Source organism: Zychaea mexicana (genome assembly GCF_025766255.1).
Source record: "Zychaea mexicana strain RSA 1403 chromosome Unknown BDB00scaffold_5, whole genome shotgun sequence".
Lineage (NCBI taxonomy): Eukaryota > Fungi > Mucoromycota > Mucoromycetes > Mucorales > Lichtheimiaceae > Zychaea > Zychaea mexicana.
The window spans coordinates 449,101-474,250 of NW_026516668.1; the positions used below are offsets into that span (position 1 = coordinate 449,101).

Here is a 25,150-nt window from a genome sequence, read left to right on the forward strand (position 1 = left end):
GCAGCCAACACTGACACAGGTCTGTTTGTAAAAGGCTAAAGTAGAAGGGCTGTAAACCACAACCAAAGATACTCAATGTCATCCTCCTTCTACGGTTACCGAGCTTCACCACTTATGTCCTTGGCATACACTTTGCTTTGGATCAGATGTACTGCACGGTCATCAACTTCTGCGCCCTTGCCACTTTCTGTCGCATTACTGGATTTCTGCACTGACTGATCCCTTTCCCAAATATGTGCGCTGCTCTCGTCAGGTCCTAACTGCCTGTGCCAACGACGATCTCCGATACAATAGTTTAGAAGAGCAATAACAACAGCCGCATCCCACACAGTAAAGCTCGCGCAGCACAGTGCTGAGCCTTTCGGCCTGGTAAGCAGACGTTTTTGGCTGTTCGTCAAGCTGTTTCTTTTTTGTCTAAAAAGAAGGAGTGTCCTTTTTTGCAGTCAAAATAAGAGTACATATTGCGCTGTTTGTAGTATTTAATGGAGAGATTATCAACAGAGTTGAGCAACTTTGCAGCAGCACTGTATTCGGACACCAGCTGAACTACCATCCGAAGGTAATCGTGCGAAATCAAAGAGGTGTGAAAATTAACGGATCCTGCATACGTATACCGTCAAGTCCTGTTAACTACATATTAAATAAGCACTGGCTATGGTGTGCATGCATTTCGGTAGAATATCATACCTTCGCTGCTGGTTTTTTTATATTATAAAAGAGAATACAGAGCGCAAACACATATATACATACACTATGGTAAAAAACACATTATCACACTACCAGCTAAATCATCATCAGCATAAGATTTTCGCTTAAATATCAAACAAAAGCACACACAGCAATTACCACGGCAACCAGCAAAGCGCTGTAGCATAGAGACAATCCAACCGAATTGTGTAAAGCACGTAAACATTATACTCGGATGATCCAGCATATGTAAGGCTATGACCCGATATGGACTGACGCGACATGATGCATAGACGTGTGTCATTTGTGATCTCTTAAATCCCTTATATGATCATTTACTAAGGTAAGGTGGCTGATGATGCACTCAGAATGGATGCCTTGTCACCACAAGTTATTTTGGCGAATTCAAATCCAAAAAAAAAAAAACTGGGGTATGATAGCGGATAGTGTTATGCAAGCTGTTTGATATCTCATCACCAGGATGACTGAGCGTGTATCAGATTGGGTTGGAGTAAATATGTGCTGCATGCCGTAGTCAGCGTCTTCATGGGATCCAGTGAGACATTGTAGAAAGTCTCGGCCATTGTTGTATCAACTGTGGTGGCGTGTGTAACGAAAATAAAAACGCTCTCTTATACGGGTATATGCCCACGGCAATCAGCGATTGCCGATCGTCCAAGCCCGCAATGATGGATGTGGGCAGCTTAAAATAAACTGTCAAGGACAGATTATAGAGCAGCATGGCTGTTTTCAGCATAGTATGCGCGTCATCCTGGAGCTACTATTATCCATGCACGCTGCTTCTTCAGGTGGATACTGTTGTTTGGTTTGCTCGTTTTATCAACCACCTCCTTCAGCAGTAGCGATTCAAAGTCAATTAGACGTGGTCGCCGTATGTGTGGGTGATGTATGATGTATGTGGGAAAAAAACAAAATACAAAAAAAAAAGCAGGATGGTCGACTCGTACGAGAGTCAAGCATGCATGATCTTAGCCTTGCTTCTGAGCACATGAGTCCGTCTTACGTGGGCTCGTTCTTTTCTCTCACATGTTTCTATATGGGTTTATTATTCAGTGAAAGCCAACGATGTTTTCGGTGAATTAAGGGGTTGAAAGGGGGCGTGGCAAGCGAAACATACCATTAAACCGGTTCTCTCAGCTTACAACAGCTTGCCTTAAGCGCCGCTGTTGCTGGTGTGCATACCCTCCCAACATTTTTTTTCTTCAATCATTTTCGCAATTTAGGCGAACACAGAAGGTGAAAAAAAAGTGCCAAAACGTGATAAAGCACGTTGTGATCGTGTTACTGTCGGCTACGATACAGATTGTTCTCCGCTTTGTTTAGCACAGAGCTGTGGGTGGGCAAAAAACTAAGGAACTTGTCAAGCACATGAAAAAAAGGCAAAGCAAAAAATAAATAAAAAGCGGCAAAACTTTTATGAGAAGAGTGCGAAAAGAAAAAGATTGTTTTATTTTGTTTATCATTTTGTTTATTTGTGTTTAATAAAAAATAAAAAGTTCGTTTTAATTATCCCACCACATACCCGAAGGTACGTGTCCACATTCCCACTGGTACATTGCAAAAGATTTCCTCCGGGCGGACCACTGAATCCAGCCAATCCTCAGAATCCTCTTGACAATCCCCAGCACAAGCATATGACCCGATCAGGGCACCAAGCAGTGCATCTGTACTACAGATCAAAGCTGTACCAAAACGAACTGAAGAGAAGAGAAAAAAGAAAGGCGAAATTGCTCGCTTTATATAGACATTTTTTCTCGTTCGGGACTTCAAATCCCCGTGAATTCTCATTGGCCCAGATAACGGGTTGCGTATCAACTTGTGGGTTGCCTACTATGGCACAACAAAAGATACAGCACCAAAGGAAAGGAAAGGGGGTGTGCTTGGTGGTCAAGTAGACAAGCGTGCTTCGGCGGTAGTGGTACGTGTCTCTCACCATGCGGAGCTGTACCCTCCGACGATGTCGCCGCTTGTTTGTGAGTGGGGCCGTGCACGGCACCGTGTCAGACAAAGAACAAAGACACGAATGCGAATGAGCATGTAGATTCACGGAAGAAGCGCTTTTCTGTGAGCAGTCAATGACAGAACTAGGAGTGACTGACAAAGTAGACAATTCACTATCAGTGAATGTTGAGAATACATTCCACCCAGCAGCCAGTTTACAGTCCTTCACCCAACAAGACAAACAGCGTGTGTATATAGCGTAGTTCACAGACAAATTCATTTCATTAGTACCTTCTGGCTGTATGTGTGGTGCATAACGTTGTGCGTGTGCGGGCATAGATGCAACGCATTTGACACCATCGCTGCAGTATATAAAAAACCCCCCGTTACCTTTTTATTTTGAATCGTGCTCGTCAACTGTTGCTTTATCATATTCGCCATCCGCCAACAGTTCTCCGAAATGCACCGTGTGCAGTGAATGAATCGCTCGTTTGTGATTGACTGAATTATAGAAAAACCTTTTTCTCCAGTTTTCCCCTATCCATCTGACCAATATCCATTCAATCAAGCATTTTAAGTTGACATCTCTCTGAGTGTCCGTCATGTTGAATCGAGTTGCCGTTCTTTTCACATCGACATCAATAGAAAAAGAAGCGCTTTCCGAGATTCCCCCAACGCAGAAGAGACTCTGATGGCTTACTTTATCATTACAAACCAATTCATCCCAAGTGTATGTTGAGTAGACCCGCCCATGATAACTTGAAAAGTCAATTAAACCAAACTATTGGATTGATTTTATCAAGAAAGATGTACAGAATAAAAGAGCTGCAAACGCATCAGCCGATTGTATTGAATTAAACGTTGCCCGGAAAGCACCATGAGGAGGTTCGTTTGCGCAAAACTCTGACCAACCTTGAAACTTCTTACTCACGTTAATACTTTACCTGTGGAAACGCTCCGGCTCTTTGCCCCACCTTATTAAGCGAATAATGTCGGACCAACACGGCACAGATACTTACCTTGGACATCCTTGATGGTTCCTCACCTTTCGTGATCGACTGTCTCGCTGTGCACATCTTGCTGTGGGCCTGCCTTGAGGGATTTGTGAAACTGTTTTCTTTCACTCGAAAGAGTGTGTCTCTTGCTAAATTATCTGCTTTAATTGCTCGTTTTCACTACTAGTATTACTATTATCATCCGTCTGTATATATAGCAATAATATGTATGCAACTTGAAAAAAACTCACGGATTACCCATAATAACAATTTCAATAATACTATCTGTAGTCGTAGTACACTGGAAACATGAGCATACGTACTACTACCTCTATTAATGGTCGCTGTTGCAGCAACTAACCATTTATCGAGCCCACGCTTTGTGCGCTTTTTTCTTATTGTTACGCACGAGCCACATACCAAAAAGAGAACGTAAATAGCGTAATCTCGTTTGTCACCAGTCTAGCTCAATCAATAGTCCACACAAAGGTAACAACCATTTTGCTTATTTAGCATGTAGTCTCCAAATCATCGTCTCGTCTATATCCAAATCAATCGCGCTTCTGCCGTTTTTCTAATGCTTCAACATCCTGCTTGCCCGGCTCTTTTGAGGGGGAAACCTTTGCATAATTTTTGAGAGAACTCTTGCGGTTTCTACTGTCATGACACACTTGCACAAAAATAGCTTTCAGTTTCATACTGTTCCTGGCAGCTACTATACAGCAACGAATGTAATTTTGGATTTGAAATACACACAAATGGTAAGATTTGTGGGCGTAGTTGATTTGATTGTATAAATATAAGGAAGCTGTTAAAGGCTCAAGGAGGAACAAAAATGAATAAAGAAAGAACAGAGGACAATACCCAAAAGGAGGTGGTGGAAGAAGGGTTAGGAGGGATAAGTATACAACAGATAATGAAGAGTTTTTTGAGGGGTTTTGATTGTTTTTTTCTTTGGTAAGATAATAAATGTAAAAAGGGAATAGTAATAAGGATAATAAACGGGATAATAATGGTAATATAAGAGAGAGAGAGAGAGAGAGAGAGAGAGAGTGCGAGTTTGTAAAAATATACAGTGTACAAAGCGAAAAGGGCAAGTAATATTAAGTTTGGGTATTTCGTCACTAAAAGAAACTAGTAAACCACTGGACTACTACTCTTCTTCTTCTTCTTCTTCCTCTTCTTCTATAATGACTTTGGCTCCCAAGGGCTTCCGGCGCCCTGCGTCGTTGTATATTCCCAATTGCGACCGAGGTGCTGCGAAGTCAAACCGTTTCGCAGAAGCATTGTTGTTTTCTCGGAATGCCTAAATAACAGTGGACAGTTAGACCATCTTTCTTTCTCCGCATACTAGTTAACTTACCAAAGGCCAAGATCGCGTTGAAGTGGGAGAAGGCGGTGGCACGTTGAGCTTGTGATTGTTCACGTTATTAGTGCTACTGCTGCCGTTATTGTTCTTCTTGTTGTTGTCTTCCTCAAGGTTTTCTACGGTGGATATAGAGGACGCAGGGGACGAAGCCTCTTCGTCGTCGTCTTCTTCTTCCTCTACGAGCGAGCTGGCTTGGCTGGAAAGAGGGGAAGAAGAAAGGCCGGGTGGACTGGTGGTTCGAATGGGCGTCACCGGCGTCGACACGGTTGTGGTTGGCACAGGAGACTTGGGTGCCACAATACCCAACGGTCGCTGTGGTGCTGGTGAGACAGCAATTGTTACTACAGGTTCTTGTGGTTTATCTTGTTGTCGTTGAACCGTTTCCGTCCCCGGTCGATTTGCAGATCTGTACTGTGCATATCGTTTCTCGCATACATCGACTTCCATTGCCGTGTTTTGGGTAGCAGCAGTTGTGGGTGGTGGTGTCTTTACAGCAGACAGCGTGTTGGCAACTGCTGCTGATTTGGGGCAAGTCAAGACTGTCGGTGGACGTGCAGGACCAAACGCATTGCCAGCCTTATAGTAACTATCTAAGGATGGCTTGTTGTGCGCAGCCTGTGGACGGGCCAAGGCTGGATACTGAGGCATGTTGCTAGGTGCAAATGTGCTGCTGTAAGAAAACGGGTCGGCCTGTTGCTGATTTGCTGCCGTGGTCGAGTTGGGAAGCTGTAACACATGACGACGGTATTTCTGGTTCGCACCTAATTGATAGGCTGGCGATGATTCCTGGATTTCTCGAGCACGGAGTGCTGCGCTTGCTGCATGAAGTCGTTGCTGTTCTTCAAACTGCTGCTGCTGTTGCTGTTGCTGCTTTGTTGTACCGAACCACGACTTGACTGAAGTGAACCAGCCACTTTTTTCGCTTGTAGAGCTCGCCGTTGACCGTGATTGCGCGCTGCTGACACTGACCTTGGGATGTCCTTCTATAGATGTAATTGGAATGGCGGGAGGTGCAGCAGGTCTTAAAGGCTCAGACACGGTGGGACGAACAGGCGAAGGTGGTGGTTGTAATTGTTGATGCTGTTGTTGTTTCTGTGGTGTCGATGTCGGTGATGGTGTTGGTGGCATGTCATCCGTCTGTGTGCCCTTTTCAACGACCCGGTATGCGGGTCCTTCGGATGGCTTCTTTCTGTTGTTTGCAGGCACGGCCACACCGGATACCATGGGTTCGTTCTTGCTCATGTTATCCATCAACATGTGCCACAGGGTACCTAGAGCGTTGCCAACATCGGAGGATTGACGCATGTTGCGCACTGTACTTTCATCGAATCCAGCAGCCGTCAATGCAGCAAATAACCGTTGCTCCATGGGTGCCATGGCGGGCTCCTCGTATTGCTGGCGCTGCTGTTGATGGTAAAGGTGGGGTTGATGAGCAAACAAAGAACCACGTTTTCCAGCAATGACTGAAGAAGGCAAATGACTCGGAAGAGACGCCCGTGCAGAGGATGCAAAGTACGGCTGTGTGATTCTGGCACGGCTGCTGACAGTCGGAGCAGAGAACCGAGGAGGCCGAGATGCAGTAAGTTTGGCAGCTCCAGTGGTGGCACCGACAGCCTTTTCATGGGGCATCATCTTTTGAGAAACAACAGAAGGTGGCCGATAAAACTGGTTCGCTAAAGGTGTGCCGGGCTTGGTGCTGCTTCGCGGGCTCGAGATGTCCGAATACAGGTCGAAATCGTCGTCATCTTCATTGTTGCTGTATTGGTGATGGTTGCGCATTGGAGCAGAAAACAGCGAGTCGACGTCCGAATAAGCCGAACAGCGCGTCGATGGTACACTGCTGCAATCATCGTTGTTGTTGTTGCTGTCATTAACTTCGATGGCATCGTTGTCTTGTTCTTCTTCATCATCATCCATGATCATGGTCAGCCATGGATGGTTGACGATCTGGTCCATCGTCAATCGCTCCTTTGGATCCAACTTTAAAATGTTCTCAATCAGATCATGAGCCTCTGTACATACACCACATTAGGCAACGTTAGAATCTTATCATTCATATTCATTGTTTTCTTGCATCCATTACCACGAACCTGGTGAAAAGTAGGATGGCATTTGGTAGTCCAATCCAATGATTTTGCGTCGCATCATAATTTCACTGTCATCGTCGAACGGCAGTTCTCCAGCAAGCAATGTATATAAAATGATGCCGAGAGACCAGATGTCCGTTTCTACAAAAGATATGGTAATGATCAGCGATCTTGTGTAATGATCACCACATGCCCATACAGCGGGGACGGAAGAACGAGAGCAAGAAGCTTACCTGGTCCGGTGTATCGCTTTTGACTGATTATTTCGGGAGCAGAGTACGCTAAGCTACCGCAAAACGTCTCGAGCAACTGCTTGTCGTCTGCATGGCGTGCAAATCCAAAATCACAAATCTTTGCATTCTGGTCAGCATCCAGCAAAATGTTCTCCAACTTTAGATCTCTACAATAGTGTGTCATTCTCAAGGTATGAGTCTATCTGTGTAACAGTATAGGATGGGTTACTGGCGTTATTATTACCGATGAACAATGTTACGTTCGTGACAGTATCGAATAGCGTCTACAAGCTGTCGAAAGAAGGCTTGGGCACGTTGCTCAGAGAAACGGCCGGATTCTGTCAAGAGATCAAAGAGTTCGCCGTTGGGACAATATTCGGACACGATGAAAATGGCAGATTCGGTGGAGAGGATTTCAAATAGGGTGATAATGTTGGGATGACGTAGTTGACGGTGGTGGTGGATTTCGCGAGCCATCAAAGGTGCATGCTGCTTGCTGATTTTTTTGATAGCGACTCGTTTGCCAGTGATCTGATGGACGCCTAACTTGACTTTGCCATAGGTGCCCTGGAGGAGAGAGAGAGAGAGAATATGGTCTTAATAATGCAAAAGAAGGGAAAAAAAGGGAAAAGCAACAGGTTTTCTACATATTAGTTAGTATTACCTCGCCGATCGTCTCTCCTATCGAGTAGCACCCAACAACTGTCATTTTAGGAGATGATAACTGTTTAAGCAAGTCATTATAATCTGCAGCGAGCTGCGTGGTTCCATTTTTAAATAGACAGTTTATGTTAGTAAAGCTGCTGCTGCTGCTGTTGTTGTTGTTGTCGTCAGTTTTACCTTTGCCTTTTGGTTGTGAATACTGGAACGTGGGGAGGATAACATCATTATAGTAAAGTTTCTTTTTTTTTAAGTCTTCCTAGAGTTGGTTGCTGATATGTATTCAAGTGGTGTTTTTGGTTGCTTGGTTGCTTGGTTGCTTGGTTGTCGTTGTATATATGAGAAGAAGGGACGGGGATTTTTTTTGGTATTGAAAGGTATAGAGAGTATATATGATGAAATATGTATATATGTATAAAGACAGAATATTAGAAGGATTAAATTAAGTTTGGAAGGAATGGGATGGGTTTGTCAAAACACAAATTGATCGAGAAGGGAGAGGAGAGAAGATGACGAGAAAAAGAGAGATGCTGTAATGATGTCGCGGGCGCAAAAAAAAGGTTATTGTTTTTACTGTTTCGAAAAAGGGGTGGAGGTGAGGAGGGTAAGCGTAACAAAAGATGGCTGGTGGTTGTTTTTTTCTGCTTCGCGAGTGTATTATGTATGTAGGTAGGTATGTATTGGTGTGAGGAAGCGCGAGTATCTTCTTTTTCTCTAGAAAACGGTCGGTAATACTAATAGGTCATCAAAAGGGACAAGAAGGAATGCATTTCCCGTGAAAGGGAGTGTGTTTTGGGATTGATGAAATGGAGAGAGTGAAAGATGAGGTGGAAAAGGAAGAGAAGAAGAAGAAAGAGAGAGAGAGAGAGAGAGCCCCAGACAATAGCTGTACGGATGGGGGTGCAAATCCAAAAGGGAAACGATGCTCGCAACCATAAATGGGTTGGTTTGTCGCACAGAAATGATCCATCGTTATGAGTTTGTGCATCTTGACTATTTGCAATAGCCCACTGCTGTTACCACTACCCACTTGGAGCAAACAGCTGAAGGTGGGTATGTACGTACATTAACATTCCCACTCTCCTTGCGCCCCTAAGCTCCATGGCGGCGGTGGTCATGATGATTTTTTACCAGTGGTACCTGGAAATTCTGTAGCTGCATTGGTTGAAGGCCTCTCTGCGTTTCAAAAGATGCGCGCAAACAAAAAAGAGGCGATGATGTGCATCGATTAATTTGTTGGTGTGGTACGCTACCATGTGTTTTTACTCCCTTGTTACTTGAAGTGTGTGCTTTGACCAGACAAACATCGCTTATTGTATCCTACTAGCAGCAGCAGCAGCAGCTATCATGTTTGATTAGAATGTCCTTTTCTTATCTAGGAACTATTACTACTACTACTACTACTATTAAGTATTCTATGCTACTTCTACATATGTATTACGATATAACAATAGCGATATAGTACATAACTACACATCAACCAACCAACCGTACTGTAGCTTACTCCTGCTTTGCCTCCGCTCCTCTCTCCCCTCTTCTTTCTCTCTCACCACATCGCCAATTTAATATAGCCATATGATTTTACCCTTTAGGACTAGTGCAGGTCGATTTAGCATTTTCAACAATGAACCATCCCTCTTCTTTGTGTTCTTTTGTCGTAATTTCAGAATTTTTTATTGTTCTGCAGACTGCACACACGGACATGGAAATCGCACTATGTGCTGTGGTGACCGAGTTTCACGAGCATCATATGACTGATCGTCATCTCGTGTGATGATGACAGCATCTGCTGCTATCCATACACTGTGTCCGTACGCGTTTCATTCAATAAAAGCAGCAGCAGAAAGAAGAATACTTTTCAAAGCAAAGATGCAGAGGCAGTGACATCTGCATGAACAAAGAAAAAAGAAGAGTGAATTCACCTCACCATCACGCATCATCTTTTTTAGGACACGCGCGTGATTCTAAGTAAGCGGAGTTTGCTGCTTAGAGTTTGTCTGCTTTGTATAATAATACACGCTCCACACCCTCTCCCCCATCCCCCATCCAAGTCCTTTTGTTTCCTTTTCATCTTTTCCCCCCCCCCTTACTTTTTTCACTTCTTCTTCTCGTACCAAGTGCTGGTCAGTGCCATGGTAAGTTTCTGTCTCGTATTGACCAATGTTTGGCGAATTCCGTCGACACGCATGAATATTCTAACTGACCCGCTCGCTTTCCACTCAGAACACACCACCTCCCGAACGAGACGAAGAACCATCATCCTCCTTTAAGCCCGACCCATTTCCCTCTGTATCTACGCCTTGTTTGCCGCTGAGCTCTAGCAAAGCAATCAACAAAACCACCGATACCACCAGCAATACTAGCATCGACGATCCTATCACCGACAACAACAATACTACTACTAGCAGCAGCAGCAGTAGCAGTATTAAACGACAACGGCGGCGGCATACGATTTTGACTCGGCCCGATGATCATATACTAGCAGACAGCAGTACTAGTAGTAGCAGGGACGACGACGACGACCTACAGTCCTTTGACCGGATATCGGGCATCCTCTCCAACCTGATACGAGAAGCCAACGAGGCCGTCCATGGGATAGAGCAAGAACGAGGCAAATTATGGAACAAGAGCCGAGCCGCCGAGTTACCGCCTCGTCCAATGTCCACAATGTCATTCAACTCCATCCGTCACGCATCTCGATTACCTCGCCCAACGAGCATAAGTTTAAGCACCGTGGGGAACTTGTCGTCGTCGTCTTCGTCGTCTTCGTCGGCGGCGGCAATTCATGAACGGAATGACAGTTTAGGTTCCTTGTCCAGCGGGTCGATCGATTCTTCCCATTCGTCTTGTTCTAGTTCGACTTCTACTACGACTGCCTCATCTCTTTTGACCAGCTCCTCACAATTACAATCGACTCCTATTTGTTCTCCCACTTCAACAGCGGTCAACGACGAGGACGAGGACGACACGGCGTCCATTCCAGAAAAGTCACCGTTGTCGTCGCCACTTGTCGCCAATAAACGTCGCAGTAATAGTAGCTCCGCTGCTGCACAACAGCATCCATCACGACCAGCCTCTTGTCCATCCTTTGCACTACCGCCAAGACCGTCGTCGTCGTCGTCGTCATCGTTATTACGAGAAAGGAGTAGCAAGAAGCGGACGTCACTTTTACTCGAGTCTTTCAAACGACTGGACTCGTCCATGGCCTTGGTGGACTCGCTTTCAAGAGACTTGGCCAATGCCGATCATCAGAACAACAATGATGATTATGATTCAGCAGCTGCAGCATTCAATGCCTTGTTCCTTGTACCCATTCTGCATATCCCGCATGCACTAGTGTCAATCTTGTTTTTTGATGGATCAAATACAGCATCTGCATCAGCGGCAGGAACAGCCGTAGCAGCAGCAGCGGCAACAACAACAACAACAACAACACCCAGCATGACGGGCATCGTGGCATGGGCATGCTTGTTTGCACTCGGCAATCTAATGGTCGATCACGTGGCTGCTGCTGCTGCTACTACCACTACTATCACTACAGCGCAAATGGATCAGGATACCCCAAGAACACTTGATACTAGCAGAAGCAGACGTCTTTCTTTACCGGGCTCATATGATTTCGCTGGACGGAATCTTCCTTCCGAAAATTACGAGGATGATGAAAAAGTCAAAAACGTGTGCAACAACAACAATGACCATGACAAAGAATCAGCGACCAAGACGAGCGGCTCCCCACCATCCTCAGTGAGTCCTGCACCGATGGATCCCAGCAAAAGCACGGTCACTTCCACCACTACCACTACCACTACCACCACAACCACCACGACCACAGTTGTTCGTCATACGTCACGAAAACCAACACGTCGTACGCGCAGATCCGTATATAGGATAAAAGCACGGCCAATGAGCCGCCAATTAAGTTGTACGCCTAGTACTAGTATGAACACTATGAATATGAATAAGCATGGATGGTTGTTCAACAAACAACAATTTCCCATCTCATCATCAACAGAACACAGCAGTAACAATAACAGCAGATTGACACGACGTAACTCGGTGTGATAACCCCAACTACAGCATTCATTCTCTCATTATCAAATACCATTACATAAAAAACACCCAGTTTTATTCTTCTTTTTTTTTTGGTTCAACTCCCTCCTATTTTACCATACGCATGTGACTATGATACTGTATAAATATGCATTTGTCGTATAGTTAAATGTCGTACGTATACCCAGCCCTCCTCCCGTTTTACTGCACCCAAGCCCCCAAAAATGTCCCTATTAAAGATAAGAAAAGACTGCTTCTCTCCCTCATCTTACTCCTGGGCCAATCGATTGATGATCACTTTTTTTAAACTCGCATTAGAGGAAAGAAATTTTAAGGGGTAGTCTTACTCTACTAAGCATTTGTGTACATCAGTATACTGCAGTTACACGTGATTTTTTTTTTGTGATAATTGATAACAGCTGTGGTTATGTTTTGAAAATGTTATCAGCCAGATCCTCTCATGCTTCCGTGATCGGATTATCAAGTAGTGTAACTTGACCATGTTTCTGGATTGCCTATAAAGGAGAGCTTGGGTCGTTCACTCTTCTCGCAGCTTTATGTGGGTTTCTGCCGCTATCTATCACACATATCATCATGATTTATTAAACTAATGGCATTCACACCGTGGTCTTGATATCCGATCTAGAGTGGCGATGATGACTCTTCTGCGACGAGGACTGTAGTCCACGCAGTTGTGCTTGCTTGCTCTGGCTACGTAACAGTAAACACATAAAATTATACTTCTACATGTACTTTTTATGTTTTTTTTTTTTACAAAGAGTAGCGGTGAAAAAAAAACCAAGAAAATAAAAGTAAAAATATAGATGCCAAACTAGCCGTATAGTCAGAATACCTGGTGGTATACTATAAATGGTGCACTCATCGAAAAAAGAAAACGAGGAGGGAAGAAGAATTCGTGTCCCGCCATGTCGACAAATGCTAGCTCTTAATAATACAGTATAGCCATTGCATTATGATGAATGGCTAGTTCAAAATTCCTTTTGTGCATAGCGTTTTATGCAAGACTAGGTTAATATCGCTTTGCGGATTGAAACACACGAAAAATTGCATCATTAGACAGCAGCTGTACACCTACATATTGATATAGTATTTTCTCTTTAATTACAAATAGCAGCATGCAGTGCTACCCTACTATGTAGTTTTTCAATATGAAGCTAAGTTGTTTAGGAGATAAACTAAGTAGCAAGTAAAAAGCTTATAACAACAAACGATAATGATAGAAAAGTACTGAGTGAGTCACTAAGTTATAGTTATTATCATCACAGGATAAAGTTTCATCTGTACGTGAATCGTTTCCAGCATTTAGGCGAAGTATTTTAATTTATTAAAATGGATGTCGATTCTTATATAGATGCTCGTGACATTAAGCAAAAGCTATACTTCTGGTGAGTGTGTAAGCACTTTTGCCATAACTCCAGCGCCATTTTTATCACAAGACTAGTTACAATGATGCATATAATACCCGGTATTTTCACCAGTCGATAAGAACCGGAGCTTTTAATAGAATTCGATGGGGAGTATGTAGCATCAACAGTAAATTAGAAAAAAATCAAAGCGACAAAAAGTATGGCTCAAGACAACAATGATCAACATAGCACCAGCGTAGGGACCTACCTCTACATTTGACAGCATTCTACATGAAGTAAAGCGGATCTCTATTATTCAAAAAAAACGGTGCTCCAGATTTCCAAAGACAATTTACATTTGATTCTTAGGCCGGAATGATGCCTCATGGAAGAATTGCTGAAGCTCGCTTCTTTGGATGATTGAAGATTGACACTCGTCAGACTGTACCGATAAGTACATCAGCCGGGCCGAAGTTGACTTGGAACTTACCGCTTAAAGCATCTGAACAAATGGATTGATATTATGCGCATGGCAAATACTATCATTGCAAGATTAATAAAGGAAGTGAGGATTATAACGCATATACTAACGATTTAATAACAGTGTAACTGACAAAAAAGCTGCTAATTGATCTGAACAGATAGTTTTCGCCACCAAAGTTTTCCATTCCAACGATAAGGAAAGGAGATTAAGTCCTATAAGCAGCGTGCTGGAATCACTGTTCGATTTAAAAGGATGAACGAACTGCTTCGTAGGCTGAGTTAGTTTAATGGGTGTCTATATACAGACGTGAACTGACATTATGATCGTGACTTCCAGGGCACTTGATTGCGGAGCCTTTCTCTCCAGACCATGGAAGTTGAACATTGGCGGCTAAAATTTTCCCTCTATCGTTAATCTCAGCAATCAAATTTGGCCGAGTTAATGTGTGGCTAGGCAGAGCACAACCCGTTGGAGGTGTAGGAGGGACAAGCCTTGGAGGAGCGGTTCCTCGACGCAGGCGATGCAGGCTGCCACCCACGGCCTAGGCACATACGAATCTTCCTTTTTACTGCTATATTTTTATATAACATAACAACCAACAGTGGTACGTAAATCTATCTTCTGTTACTTCTTTCCTTTTGTTAAATATGATATTTTTTCAGTGGTCAATTGGGCGCCTGGTATGCAATTACAACGTCTTGCATTTCAAATATTAGGGAACCGATAAACTAAAGCATAGAAGAATTAGGTGTAGATGGACGTCTCAACAGTGGAATTGCCAACGAGATACTACAACTAACGAAATAGGTCGTAACCTCAGTAAGACATAGCTCACTTTACGAGAATATGGATTGTGTTTTTGAAGCATACTCGAAAGGCATGGTGTTCTCAAACATGCAACCTGAACTTGTAATGAAAAAAAAAATTCACCACTTACAAACGGAAAGCCGACCAATGAAAATAGCATGCCGTCTGCTGTTGGGAGAATAAGTTGGCTAATGCCTTTCTATTCTTCTCACCAGATTAATATTAAGTGATATGATTGCTCGCGGTGGAGCTGTTCGTCTCTGCGGCATCAACATGGAACAAAAAAAGTGTGGTTAAAAAAACAGGGTTCATCTCGTTTCGACCACTATAGGCTACAATATTTATTCAGAGTAGCACTGCATCATTCAAGGCATATACTGTGCTCGATTATAGCCTCAGCTTTATATCCGTTGTGGCTGAATGAGACACTGTACTAAATCTGCTTAGGTTCACGCTTCTCTAACGATTCCTGTAAGTGCCAAATGTGCTGTCTATATGCTTGCTAACATAAACTTGAATTAGCTAATCGGCACAATCATGTTTGTCGGCACTCAAAAAATTTGATAGAAAGAAAAAGGTGTCGCAGGCAGCAGCAGCATTCAATTTGATGCCGGCTCGTCCTTCGTTATATTACACACCTGTGAGCCTCAGTTTGTTTTTCTCTCGCGTGGAGAAGCAGAGTCAACAAAGAAAAGAGAAAACAGCTTACATATTGTTGAAGTTAAAACAAGAAGATGAACTTAGCTGACCTGCTTTTATATTATTCGAGAATAAACATCTACCTGTTCATACCGTTCCCACTTGTAATGATTGGATATTATCTGTAAGAGATGTTCACTCAGTGGAAGATACACTAAGCTCCAAAAAACAATGGTATGGTTTAAAAAGTGATACAACATCTTGATTAAGCTATGTACTTATTTTTCAATACACGCCCAAAAAGTAATCAGCCGTGATGTATTGTTGTGTACAACAAACTCAACGAATAGGTCGACAAGAAAACATTGTACTGCTATTATAGTCAGTGGTACTTTCTGTTTTTCGAAGGACTCTTGAAATGAAATCACTTGCCATAAAATGATAATATATGTAATCGCAGAACCGTATCATAGTTTTACGAGTCTATGTGACTGACTGGTACATTGTACTTTGGCTTATCATATTAACTCTGTTTCCAGTTTTGACTGATGGTCCGATCGTGGATACAGAGAGTTCGCAGCTTCAAATACAATTGAGATTCGGTCGTACTTCCCCTTGAATTCCTTTCTATGGACACAAGTGCTACAATGCATAAGCAAAAGCGAAGACAGAGTGACCTCAACATGTTATTTCTTAATATTCCCATACAGCCGCTGATTGGTACTGTTACCATATGTCACTGTATATGTATTCATACGTGGTCAATCAACGCACGGCGGCAGCATACTCTAACTGAAATAGACCCCGCCTATTGTTATGATACGAAATTTAAAGGAGCTCGATGACCTCCCCTTACCAAGTCAGAACATACAATCCTGATTTTGTTTTGTTACATTGCAACAGTGACAAAAATGTTATATGTAGTCATAGCGGCAGGTTATTCAAGCTCCTTGCTTTGTCCATTGATGCTTGACCTTGCCTTGAATAATAAAGCGCTCGTCAAACGCCAGTCATACTATGGCATCGCAGTACTACTATGAGCCTACACTGGCGACGACCTGCAGAAGATAGTAGGCTTATGCGTTGCCCACCGCATCGGCATTATAATCACGGCTGCCTTTCCCTTGAGCAGGAACTTTATTAAGAAAATTTCCAGCACTTTTGCACATCGACCTTGCGAAAAACACGAAAAAAAGAGCTATATGTTCAATTTTCAACAGGATGTGCACGAATATAAACAAAATTCTCATACTGTTACGTAGTACTAGCCTAATACTAGCAGCCAAGTGGCATCAGTATAAGCAGCAAATGGTAATACAGCCACACCTTTCTGCAGTAATTTTTCCGTATATGGTCATAATAAATGAATGGTGCTACCATCAATGTGCTTCTTGCTAGTAATGCAACTTAAACCTGTTATGCTCCGTACGCTCTCAATCAAATTTTTTATTACAAAGGCGACAGGGTAACATGTTGACTCTGGTTTGACTACTTTGTTGTAAATGCTCATGGCTGATTTTGCGACACCGCCGAAACAAGAGGGCCCGTCACTACAATGCATGAAAATCTTCTAGACTCGCCTTCTTATCTCTGCCTTGTGTTTTCGCGGCACGATCCGAATACAGCAGTTACCTAACATAATTACCGATAAATTTGATACGAACCATAGTTTTGGCTCTTTACTTGCCACTTGTGCTGCAGCATGTTTATTGCGTCGGAGGAAGTAATGGTAGTAGGATGTCATTGAAGAGTGCTGCTATGTATAGTCTCAAAGTGGAAATGACTGTGCTACGATCCAAAATGCCTCTTATTACATACTAATTCCGCTGCTGTCGGACTCTCGTAGAATAAATACTTTTTTTCGATCTGTAAGCAAAATCCAGTAAGCAAACACAAAGAAATATTGCAACGTGAAATTGATTTCAAACCGGTTTTGGTGTGAGCTGACAAGTCCCCCATCTAACTATTGATGGTTAAGCTGCATCCGAGGTGCTTGGACTCTTCACAGAATGTGATAGGCTGGGGAAATAAAGGCAACACAAAACACAATGCAAAACCATGCAGTTACTTGACGCACTACACATGACACTGTCTATCATGACCACCTTGTATGACAGAAAGTTGCCAGCTCCCTTACAGCTACGCTTTCCAGCTACCTACTTGTTGGGCTGCCTCGATCCTATACGACTGGGCCATGGTGGTTCGTCGGAATGCGATTGCTTTGGAGCAAGGGGGTCGGGTTGCAAAGGACAAGTTGAGTTGCCTTTTTAGTAAGTCCCGCGAACAAACTTCTTTCCACGGTCTGCAAAATGCAGGGAAGAAAGAGAGAGAGCCATCGCATGAACCAATCAAACCACATGCTTCCAATGCGCAAGCTATGCGGATGAAGGGCAATGGAACCAATTGTTTTCGAGACAGCCCCCTTGACCCCTTTCTGACACGCCGTAAGATGCTCTATATAAATACTGAATGGTGGGGAAATGGAAAGAATACCTCTTTGCTTCTTTTTTCTTTCTGCAGCAACAGCAACAATTCATCGCCATCATGTTTTCAGCAACAGCACATTCTCCGTCGTCTACCACAGCAGCAGCAGCAGCTGCAGCTGCAGTATCATCCCCAAATGCCGCGGGACCCAACGTTGTACCACCAACTATTCAGTGTCATTCCAAAAGTCATTTTGTCGCTACTTGGCCAACGACACCCAGCACGGTAGCAGCTGCGACTACCACTACACCGACAGCATCATCACCAACCTCGTCTATAGCGCAAAGTCGAAGCTTAAGCCAACACCATCGATACTATTACGATTTCTGCACGAAATGCGGTGTCGACACTTCGCGATTCTCACACGAAGATTATTGTCCTGAATTTTCCCGGTGAAGAGACACAGGCCTATGCACATCCAGAAAGACAAAGCGTATCACCATCAACCTCAGCTGGCTGCTGTTGTATTTCATTTGGACCCACCATCATGTCGATTTCTTTTTCCCGGATCGGGCAAAAGACCTGAATTTGTACATATTTCCTACTGTATACCCTCGTTTAATTTTGTCGTTGTCCCATACTTTTGTGCTTTAATAATAGTTACCAAGTTTCCATATTGCGTTAATACATATGTAATTTGTAATGATAGATTAATAAATTACGGTTTATTTCTAAACCGATGTCTGACCTTCCGCGGCTAATGATGTTTGTTTGCATGAAAGCGAGAAAAGGGTGGATGCTCGTGCAACCTGTAATACTAGTGGCACGCACTCAGGCACATCTGGTGATCTGAGACTTGAATGTTCCGAACATCCAATGGCCCATGTTGTTGTTTTTCAACTGCAGCACTGAGCAGAAATGTGATTTAATAAAAATAACTGCTAATTAATAAAGCCTTGCCCCTCCTATGTAGTAGTGGATGCGGATTTTTACGTCGGGATTATTCATCCTTTACGCCGTGTTGCCCGTGGTAATTGTCGCTCTAGTAATAGTCATAGCAGTAGTAGCAGTTATCATTGCTTGATCACAATTATCGTTGACACCCCATCACCGTCGTCGTAACCGACCGCCAGCGAGAGGATTTTCTTATAAAAGGAGTGGGAGAAGGCGATGTAGGAAGTGAAATTATTCAACAAGCCGAATTACCTCTTTCCCAACCCATTCCTTCCCCTCTATCACTATACGCAAACAAATGAAGCTGTTCCATATCACTGCCGGTATCGCCTTGCTCTTCGCATCTGCTCCTGCATTTGCCGCTCCCGCACGACGCGCTACTACGTGCACTATCGAGAGCACGGGTGGTGGTGATGACACGCCCAACATTGTCAAGGCCTTTACGAACTGCAACAACGGTGGCACTGTCAAATTTCCCAAGGATGCCGAATATAACATGGAGACCGTCATTTACATTGAAGATCTTCAAGACATCACTGTCGACTTCCAAGGCACCCTCAACCTGCCAAAGTACAACACCAAGTACGAAGATGAGAAGGCCTTTATCTACCTTCGTGGTGACAATATCCACTTTAGCGGTCCTGGCACTATCAACGGCAACGGTCAAGGATGGTATGTTTCTAGTTCGATAACAGACGATCTTTCTCTCTATGGAAAACATGTCATGTCGCGATAACTTATTTCCATGTGCATGAACATACATTGTATTCAGGTACGATGCTGTCAATCGTAAAGCACCTCCTCTTTTCAAGCCCAGAGCTTCCAACTCGTACTTTGGCGGCTTCAGCATTGTCAAGGCTCCTCGCTCCCACTTTAGCGTCAACAACTGTGAGAACGTTGTCTTTGAACACCTCAACATTAACACTGTGTCGGACGACGAAGAAAAGGATGCCCACAACACTGACGCGTTCGATGTTTCTGATTCGACCGGTGTTGTCATCCAGTCTTCCACCATTGTAAACGGAGATGATTGTATCGCAGTCAATGGAGGTAATGCATGATGGTTTCATTTTTACATATGATATATAAGCTGGTATTCCCACTCACTGTAGTGATGGTTATATCCTCTTGTACTAATATGATTGTTACCACTACTGTTATTGTACTATTAGGTGCCAAGAATCTGACTGTCACTAACTTGGATTGCACTGGAAGCCACGGTTTCAGCGTTGGCTCCCTTGGCAAGGACAGCTCCGAAACTGACGAAGTGTCCGACCTCAAGTTTATCTCGAACGCTTGCCACGACTGCCAGAACGGTGTCAGGTAAGTGATTTGTCTCTCACAATCTCAAAATGTATAAGCTCCATACAACATCATCAATAAAGATAAAGAGAGTACTCACATCATTGATTTGTTCTAATCAAAACACAGAATCAAGACTTGGCCCGGTGGCAAGGGTTCGGTTACCGGTATTGTATTCGACGACATTAACCTGGATAACGTCGATAATCCGATCATCATCACCACCCATTACTGTGACAACAACCAGATGGAGTACTGCACTGGCCAAGATTCTCATTCGCTTACCATCAGCGATGTGACTATCAACAACATTTATGGGTAAGATTAAAGACTTGCTTTTTATTATATAGATATGGTATTCTTCTTATACACTGGTAACCATATCTTATCTAATATTCTATCTAGATCGGCTTCGGAGCACAAGTACCCCGTCCTCAGCGTCGACTGCTCAACCGACACCCCTTGCAAAGATTTCACCATCACGAATATCAACGTAGAGCCCAGCTCTAAAACTACTGACAATGTGTGTGTCAACCTCAATGGATCCGATGATATCTCTTACTGCAACTGAAAAAACCACAACATCAGTTAATACTACGACCTATAGTAACGAGAGGAAATGTGCACCTTTTACCTTCTTTCACCCTTTACTATAAAAGTGCTAAACACTTTATTGAATAAACCTACTTTTAAGCATACGTCTTGAATGGTTTTTCCTGTTGAGCTCCTTAGTTTATCGCGTACTGTATAAGTGCTATTATATACTATTAACGGCCGACGCTTCATCTCTTGCAGAGGTGTTACTTCTTCTTAACACGTCGTTGTCAACGTTCCGCGCGTCAAAGACACAGTTGCCCCTGAATTTCATATGCGTGTGGGAGAACAATTGATTATGCAAAAGATAAACACAATCATGCAAAGCAAACACGGATGATTTGCAACGCATGTATACATATGTAATATGGCTGATCCAGGGCCACATTGGCCGATATTCCGGGTTTACATATTACCACTGTTGTGTGACAGCTCGCAAGCGCTTCAAGGGAGTTTCAACACGACACACGCGCGTAGATGAACGTGATTGGCTAGCTGACTTGAGATTCTACGAGCTACAAAAGCTTTTCGCGGTCGGCGTGCGCTACCACTTATTTTTCTTTTACTTCAACACTCGCTGAACTGGTTTTTTCCTATCCTTCTCGTTCTTGCTTCTACATGTTTATAGTCTGTTATAACTGAATATAGTAATTATAGACTCCATAGAATGTATGTTTGTATCTTTTTATTAAGAACAATACAATTTTTTTTCTGCCACCCTCTTTGGTGGTCTTACTTTCAAAATCAGTAGTATCAAACGCGGTCCCAGAAGCGAATATGATTATAAGACGCATCAAAAACACCACTCCCTACGAAAAGTGCGCGTGTTGTGTGTCGAAAACACGTCTTTTTTGGTTTTTTTACCTATAGGCGCGCGTTTGCTTGCCAATTTCCTAATTTGGAGCGCGTTTTGGCGATTTTTTTTTTCTTTTAGATTCCGGTCCAAGAGGAGGGGGGAAAAGAGCCCCCCACCTGTCGTCTCTTTTTTCCCTTTAGCTCGAATTCCTCAAATTTCCAACAATACTCACCAATCTTTCTCATATACACATACATAACACCTTCGACTACAATGGCCACCACCAAAGGCGCAAAACCACAAATGTCCTCACTCTACGCTGAACCAACGGAAGATTACGACGAACCTACACCTACGAGCCGTCTTACATTCACACCATGCACCAGAATGTCAAACCTTACTCTGGCATCACAGTCTACCACAGAAAACAACGGTCGAACACGCTTCTTCTCTTATAACCAACGACCCGCAACCGATTTCAACACCAAGTTAAAACGTGCGTTTGCAGGTGAACAAGATACACAGAGTCATCCCAACTTGTCCATGGTGGTGGGTGGAGAGAAAATCAGCTTTGACCGGTTACAAAAGGATATGGTACGTATGAAAAGGAGATTTATAATAGGGTTGATTGTTTATGTACATGCGTATAAAGAGAGATAAAGAAAAACAAAGAGCGTAAAACTAATCAATCATCATGATTATCGAATAGCATGGCTCAGGGATGCTCTTTCACTCGGATGAAGACGAATCGGAAGAAGACGAAGAGGACCTATTGAGAGCCTACTCTTCGCCAGAACATTCACCGTCCTCGTCTCCAGAACAGTTTACTTTGGATTCCATATTTGATATGAATGTGAAGATGCCTACCCCTCAAGGATTTGGGGATAATCCCTTGGTAGTGCAGCAACAGCCACAACTACAACTGCATGACGACAATTTGGACGACGATGACGACGACGGACACTATGACCCCACCTTCTCATGGGTGAACCAAGTATTCGAAGACAGTGACGAGCATGACGATGATCTTGTGATAAACGAAAGCTACTACTATGTCGATGATGGCAAGGATAACAACAACAGCAACAACAACAGCAGTAGCAGCGAACTTACGGATAACGAAAACCTGCCACCAACAAGTTCAAGCAACAGCAGCACAAAGCGTGGAAAGACTCGATCATGGGCTTGCAGTAATAGCAGCAGCTCCTCCCGCTCCTCTTCTTCAACATCATCATCCACTATCTCATCCACACCGTTATCACCAGTAAGACGTGCGCCCCTGCAGGAGTTACCGCTGGATGAAACAACAGAAGACAACAACGACAAGCTGCATCCAAGGAAAAAGATGATCTTGAACAACAAAAAGTCGATTGGCGACTACCGAACACCGATTCCATCATCATCATCATCATCATCAAGAAAATCATTTATGCGCGCTCTCTCGCCATCATCTTCACGCAAGGGCAAAGAGCCAGCTCCTAATTGATTTTCTCCCTCCTCCGCTTCCTATCCCTACTACTAGTACTACTACTGCTACTTCTACTATTACCCATCTTGTCTTTCACCATCGTCAAGCAACACCAACACACAGCCCTTCACCGCGTGCCACATGCTCACAACGTTATAAACACTCCAGTCACACTCCAGCGCTCGCACTTACACAAAAACTAGTCAGTCAATGCTGTGCATTTCTCTTTGCTCCCTCACCCCCACCTTCTTTCTCTCTACGGTCGAGTCAAGCTGTCACTGAAATGGCACGCACACATACCCCACGGAACTCCCTTTGTTGTTTCTTTCTTCTTCTCTCAATTGTAAATCCCCCTCTTCTTCTTATCCACTATCTTCCCTCTGCCCCTTCATCTTCATCATCATCATCTTTTTCCTTGCTTTGTCACTATCTTTGTTTTTTCTTCTTTTCCTTTCCATTTGCGCTGTATGATTTTTTTTTCTCTTTCCGTTTCTGCTAGTCTTTGGATTAGCATATGCAAATAAATTTGTTAACCCCTCTATATTTGAATCACGTCTAAATATTGCATAACTTAGGAATGTCGTCGGTTGCTACATAACATTCATTATTATTGTGCTCTCACACCTTGAAGTTGATCAAGTTCGTGCTGTGGCGCACAAAGGCCCAGTATACGAATTTGTAACCACGTGAAACGATGATAGGTGATTATACTACTAGTTACATACCATCGCAGTAATAATATGTACTCATGTACTTCATACAGTCTGTGTATGCATCCAGAACCTATGGTTGTCGCAACCAACACATTGATAGTCGTACTTACTTATAAAACACAAGTGGTTGCAGTAGTGGTTATGAATTACTGCCTGCTCCAAGCAAAACACTCCGTGTGACAACTTGGTATTGCTTGCAGGTATGCATAAATAGGCATAAGCAAAGTGCCATTAGGCAGAGAGATAGCCTTAGTGAACCTGTAGTCTGATACGTATCTACTATCTATCTCCTGGTCAACTACCTGGGGGTCTTTTATTCATCAAGAAAAATTAGAAATAAGAAGCGGAGAATAAATGCAACAGAAAGAAGGAAAGAAGTGTATTAAAGCGTATGCATGAAAAGAAACAAAAGTTAGACAGCTGTTACAAAAGTAAAGAAACGAGTATGGAATAAGATACTTACCTCCCCCCAATTTGTATCTCGTTGGAGTGGCCCTCCACTCACTCCATGACAGGCGCCAAGGCCTGCTCTTCTTCGTCTTCCTCCTCCTCTTCAAACTCGTCGTCGTGGGCATCGTCTAACACATTTTCTCCAGCGGGACGACGCATCGACGGTGGTCGCGATCTCAAATTACCAGTTTGGACGTATTGCATGAAGATACGACCAATGTTTCGGGCAGCATTATTATCACGGTCCCACAACTATATGTATAGATAATGTGAGCTTATGCGCAAGTCGCATGATGCATTATCAAGGCACTGATGTAATAAAACAATCAAATACTAGCTACTTACAGTAGGTACAGGACAATGATCGCAGAACTTCAATGGATACACGGATAATTGGGAACCAGCTGGAAATAAGTTTTGGTATATTATTACAACCATTAATATTAGCTATTGAAGCTCTCTCACTGTTTTACAAACATCTTGTATACACGATAGAAAGTAACAAAGCCTATATTACGTACCAGCGTTTTGACGGTCGTTGCAAGTCGATGTTGGCCAAAGGTTATGGCCGTCGTCATCCACACACCAGAGCTGCCGTCGGGCATTGTTCCTGTGTCCATCGTCTTCAGCACGTTCGCGGATCCGACGAATTCTCCGCTTTGTGTGCTCGCGACACACTTGAACACTTCCTGGACGGTCTCGAAATTGACGCGTGTTCGCATCGCAAGCACTGCACACAACACTGGTTCGATACTCATCGATGAGCATGACCATTACACGTCTTGCTAGAACCGCCCGGAACGTCTACAAAGTTATTTATAATAGAGGCGTCAATTCATAGCAAGGACACTCGCTTCATTCGTCACTAATTAACGTTCCACCACGTCTGCCAGATAAATTTTCTTATTTACCTCAACAGGAATAGGTTCAAATCCTTTGAAGGAGGGCTTAAACCTTCCATCACCATATGCTACAATACAATTGTCTTCCACTCTGAATCCTGCATGTGCGCGGCGCGGTCGGCGAAACCGGCGGCGGTGAGCTTTGCGTTCGCGTTTGGAGGCCTTATTGAAGAAAGGGAGAGGTACCTTGAAGCAACCATATTAGCT

The 25,150-nt window shown here is 43.4% G+C and overlaps 8 protein-coding genes across 8 annotated transcripts; 4 read left to right on the forward strand and 4 right to left on the reverse strand.

Moving 5' to 3' along the window:
• Nucleotides 1-4,719: 4,719 nt before the first annotated feature.
• BDB00DRAFT_447504 (uncharacterized protein) lies at nucleotides 4,720-6,636 on the reverse strand. Its single transcript, XM_053117421.1, has 2 exons — nucleotides 6,592-6,636; nucleotides 4,720-6,488 (listed from the first exon to the last, which is right to left on the reverse strand). Exon 2 carries the CDS (start codon nucleotides 6,388-6,390, stop codon nucleotides 4,999-5,001), a length of 1,392 nt encoding a protein of 463 aa, XP_052984677.1. The 5' UTR covers nucleotides 6,391-6,488; nucleotides 6,592-6,636; the 3' UTR covers nucleotides 4,720-4,998.
• Nucleotides 6,637-6,859: 223 nt separating this feature from the next.
• On the reverse strand, nucleotides 6,860-9,111 carry BDB00DRAFT_881268 (kinase-like domain-containing protein; the record flags this gene model as incomplete). The annotated part of the gene is given in 7 exon segments (XM_053128069.1): nucleotides 6,860-6,877; nucleotides 6,889-7,025; nucleotides 7,104-7,241; nucleotides 7,334-7,500; nucleotides 7,578-7,900; nucleotides 7,998-8,142; nucleotides 9,059-9,111. The coding sequence occupies 7 exon segments, from the start codon at nucleotides 9,109-9,111 to the stop codon at nucleotides 6,860-6,862; spliced, it is 981 nt and encodes a 326-aa protein (XP_052984678.1).
• Nucleotides 9,112-10,776: 1,665 nt separating this feature from the next.
• BDB00DRAFT_784024 (uncharacterized protein) lies at nucleotides 10,777-11,445 on the reverse strand (the record flags this gene model as incomplete). Its single annotated transcript, XM_053120435.1, has 2 exons — nucleotides 10,777-11,223; nucleotides 11,362-11,445. The coding sequence occupies 2 exons, from the start codon at nucleotides 11,443-11,445 to the stop codon at nucleotides 10,777-10,779; spliced, it is 531 nt and encodes a 176-aa protein (XP_052984679.1).
• Nucleotides 11,407-12,407, forward strand: BDB00DRAFT_800197 (uncharacterized protein). The gene has a single exon (XM_053121758.1). It carries the CDS (start codon nucleotides 11,435-11,437, stop codon nucleotides 12,053-12,055), a length of 621 nt encoding a protein of 206 aa, XP_052984680.1. The 5' UTR covers nucleotides 11,407-11,434; the 3' UTR covers nucleotides 12,056-12,407.
• A 5,436-nt stretch (nucleotides 12,408-17,843) lies between these two features.
• Nucleotides 17,844-18,520, forward strand: BDB00DRAFT_800200 (uncharacterized protein). The gene has a single exon (XM_053121759.1). The coding sequence runs from the start codon at nucleotides 17,885-17,887 to the stop codon at nucleotides 18,218-18,220; it is 336 nt and encodes a 111-aa protein (XP_052984681.1). The 5' UTR covers nucleotides 17,844-17,884; the 3' UTR covers nucleotides 18,221-18,520.
• Nucleotides 18,521-18,738: 218 nt separating this feature from the next.
• On the forward strand, nucleotides 18,739-20,714 carry BDB00DRAFT_800202 (pectin lyase fold/virulence factor). The gene is made up of 5 exons (XM_053121760.1): nucleotides 18,739-19,390; nucleotides 19,491-19,768; nucleotides 19,891-20,041; nucleotides 20,150-20,338; nucleotides 20,426-20,714. The coding sequence occupies exons 1-5, from the start codon at nucleotides 19,017-19,019 to the stop codon at nucleotides 20,589-20,591; spliced, it is 1,158 nt and encodes a 385-aa protein (XP_052984682.1). The 5' UTR covers nucleotides 18,739-19,016; the 3' UTR covers nucleotides 20,592-20,714.
• Nucleotides 20,715-21,683: 969 nt separating this feature from the next.
• Nucleotides 21,684-22,896, forward strand: BDB00DRAFT_867572 (uncharacterized protein; the record flags this gene model as incomplete). The annotated part of the gene is made up of 2 exons (XM_053126359.1): nucleotides 21,684-22,004; nucleotides 22,120-22,896. 2 exons carry the CDS (start codon nucleotides 21,684-21,686, stop codon nucleotides 22,894-22,896), a joined length of 1,098 nt encoding a protein of 365 aa, XP_052984683.1.
• A 968-nt stretch (nucleotides 22,897-23,864) lies between these two features.
• Nucleotides 23,865-24,857, reverse strand: BDB00DRAFT_447619 (uncharacterized protein). The gene is made up of 3 exons (XM_053117422.1): nucleotides 24,563-24,857; nucleotides 24,387-24,445; nucleotides 23,865-24,293 (listed from the first exon to the last, which is right to left on the reverse strand). Exons 1-3 carry the CDS (start codon nucleotides 24,813-24,815, stop codon nucleotides 24,093-24,095), a joined length of 513 nt encoding a protein of 170 aa, XP_052984684.1. The 5' UTR covers nucleotides 24,816-24,857; the 3' UTR covers nucleotides 23,865-24,092.
• Nucleotides 24,858-25,150: the final 293 nt, after the last annotated feature.

Bases quoted from the DNA above. Each gene is read 5' to 3' on its own strand.
- BDB00DRAFT_800202 (XM_053121760.1), top strand. From the start codon at position 19,017: ATGAAGCTGTTCCATATCACTGCCGGTATCGCCTTGCTCTTCGCATCT. The intron at 19,391-19,490 runs GTATGTTTCTAG...CATTGTATTCAG, and splicing joins AACGGCAACGGTCAAGGATG to GTACGATGCTGTCAATCGTA. The intron at 19,769-19,890 runs GTAATGCATGAT...TTGTACTATTAG, and splicing joins TTGTATCGCAGTCAATGGAG to GTGCCAAGAATCTGACTGTC.
- BDB00DRAFT_800197 (XM_053121758.1), top strand. From the start codon at position 11,435: ATGACGGGCATCGTGGCATGGGCATGCTTGTTTGCACTCGGCAATCTA.
- BDB00DRAFT_447504 (XM_053117421.1), bottom strand. From the start codon at position 6,390: ATGGCACCCATGGAGCAACGGTTATTTGCTGCATTGACGGCTGCTGGA.
- BDB00DRAFT_800200 (XM_053121759.1), top strand. From the start codon at position 17,885: ATGTTTTCAGCAACAGCACATTCTCCGTCGTCTACCACAGCAGCAGCA.
- BDB00DRAFT_447619 (XM_053117422.1), bottom strand. From the start codon at position 24,815: ATGGTCATGCTCATCGATGAGTATCGAACCAGTGTTGTGTGCAGTGCT. The intron at 24,446-24,562 runs GTACGTAATATA...ACTTATTTCCAG, and splicing joins CAACGACCGTCAAAACGCTG to CTGGTTCCCAATTATCCGTG. The intron at 24,294-24,386 runs GTAAGTAGCTAG...CTATACATATAG, and splicing joins ATCATTGTCCTGTACCTACT to TTGTGGGACCGTGATAATAA.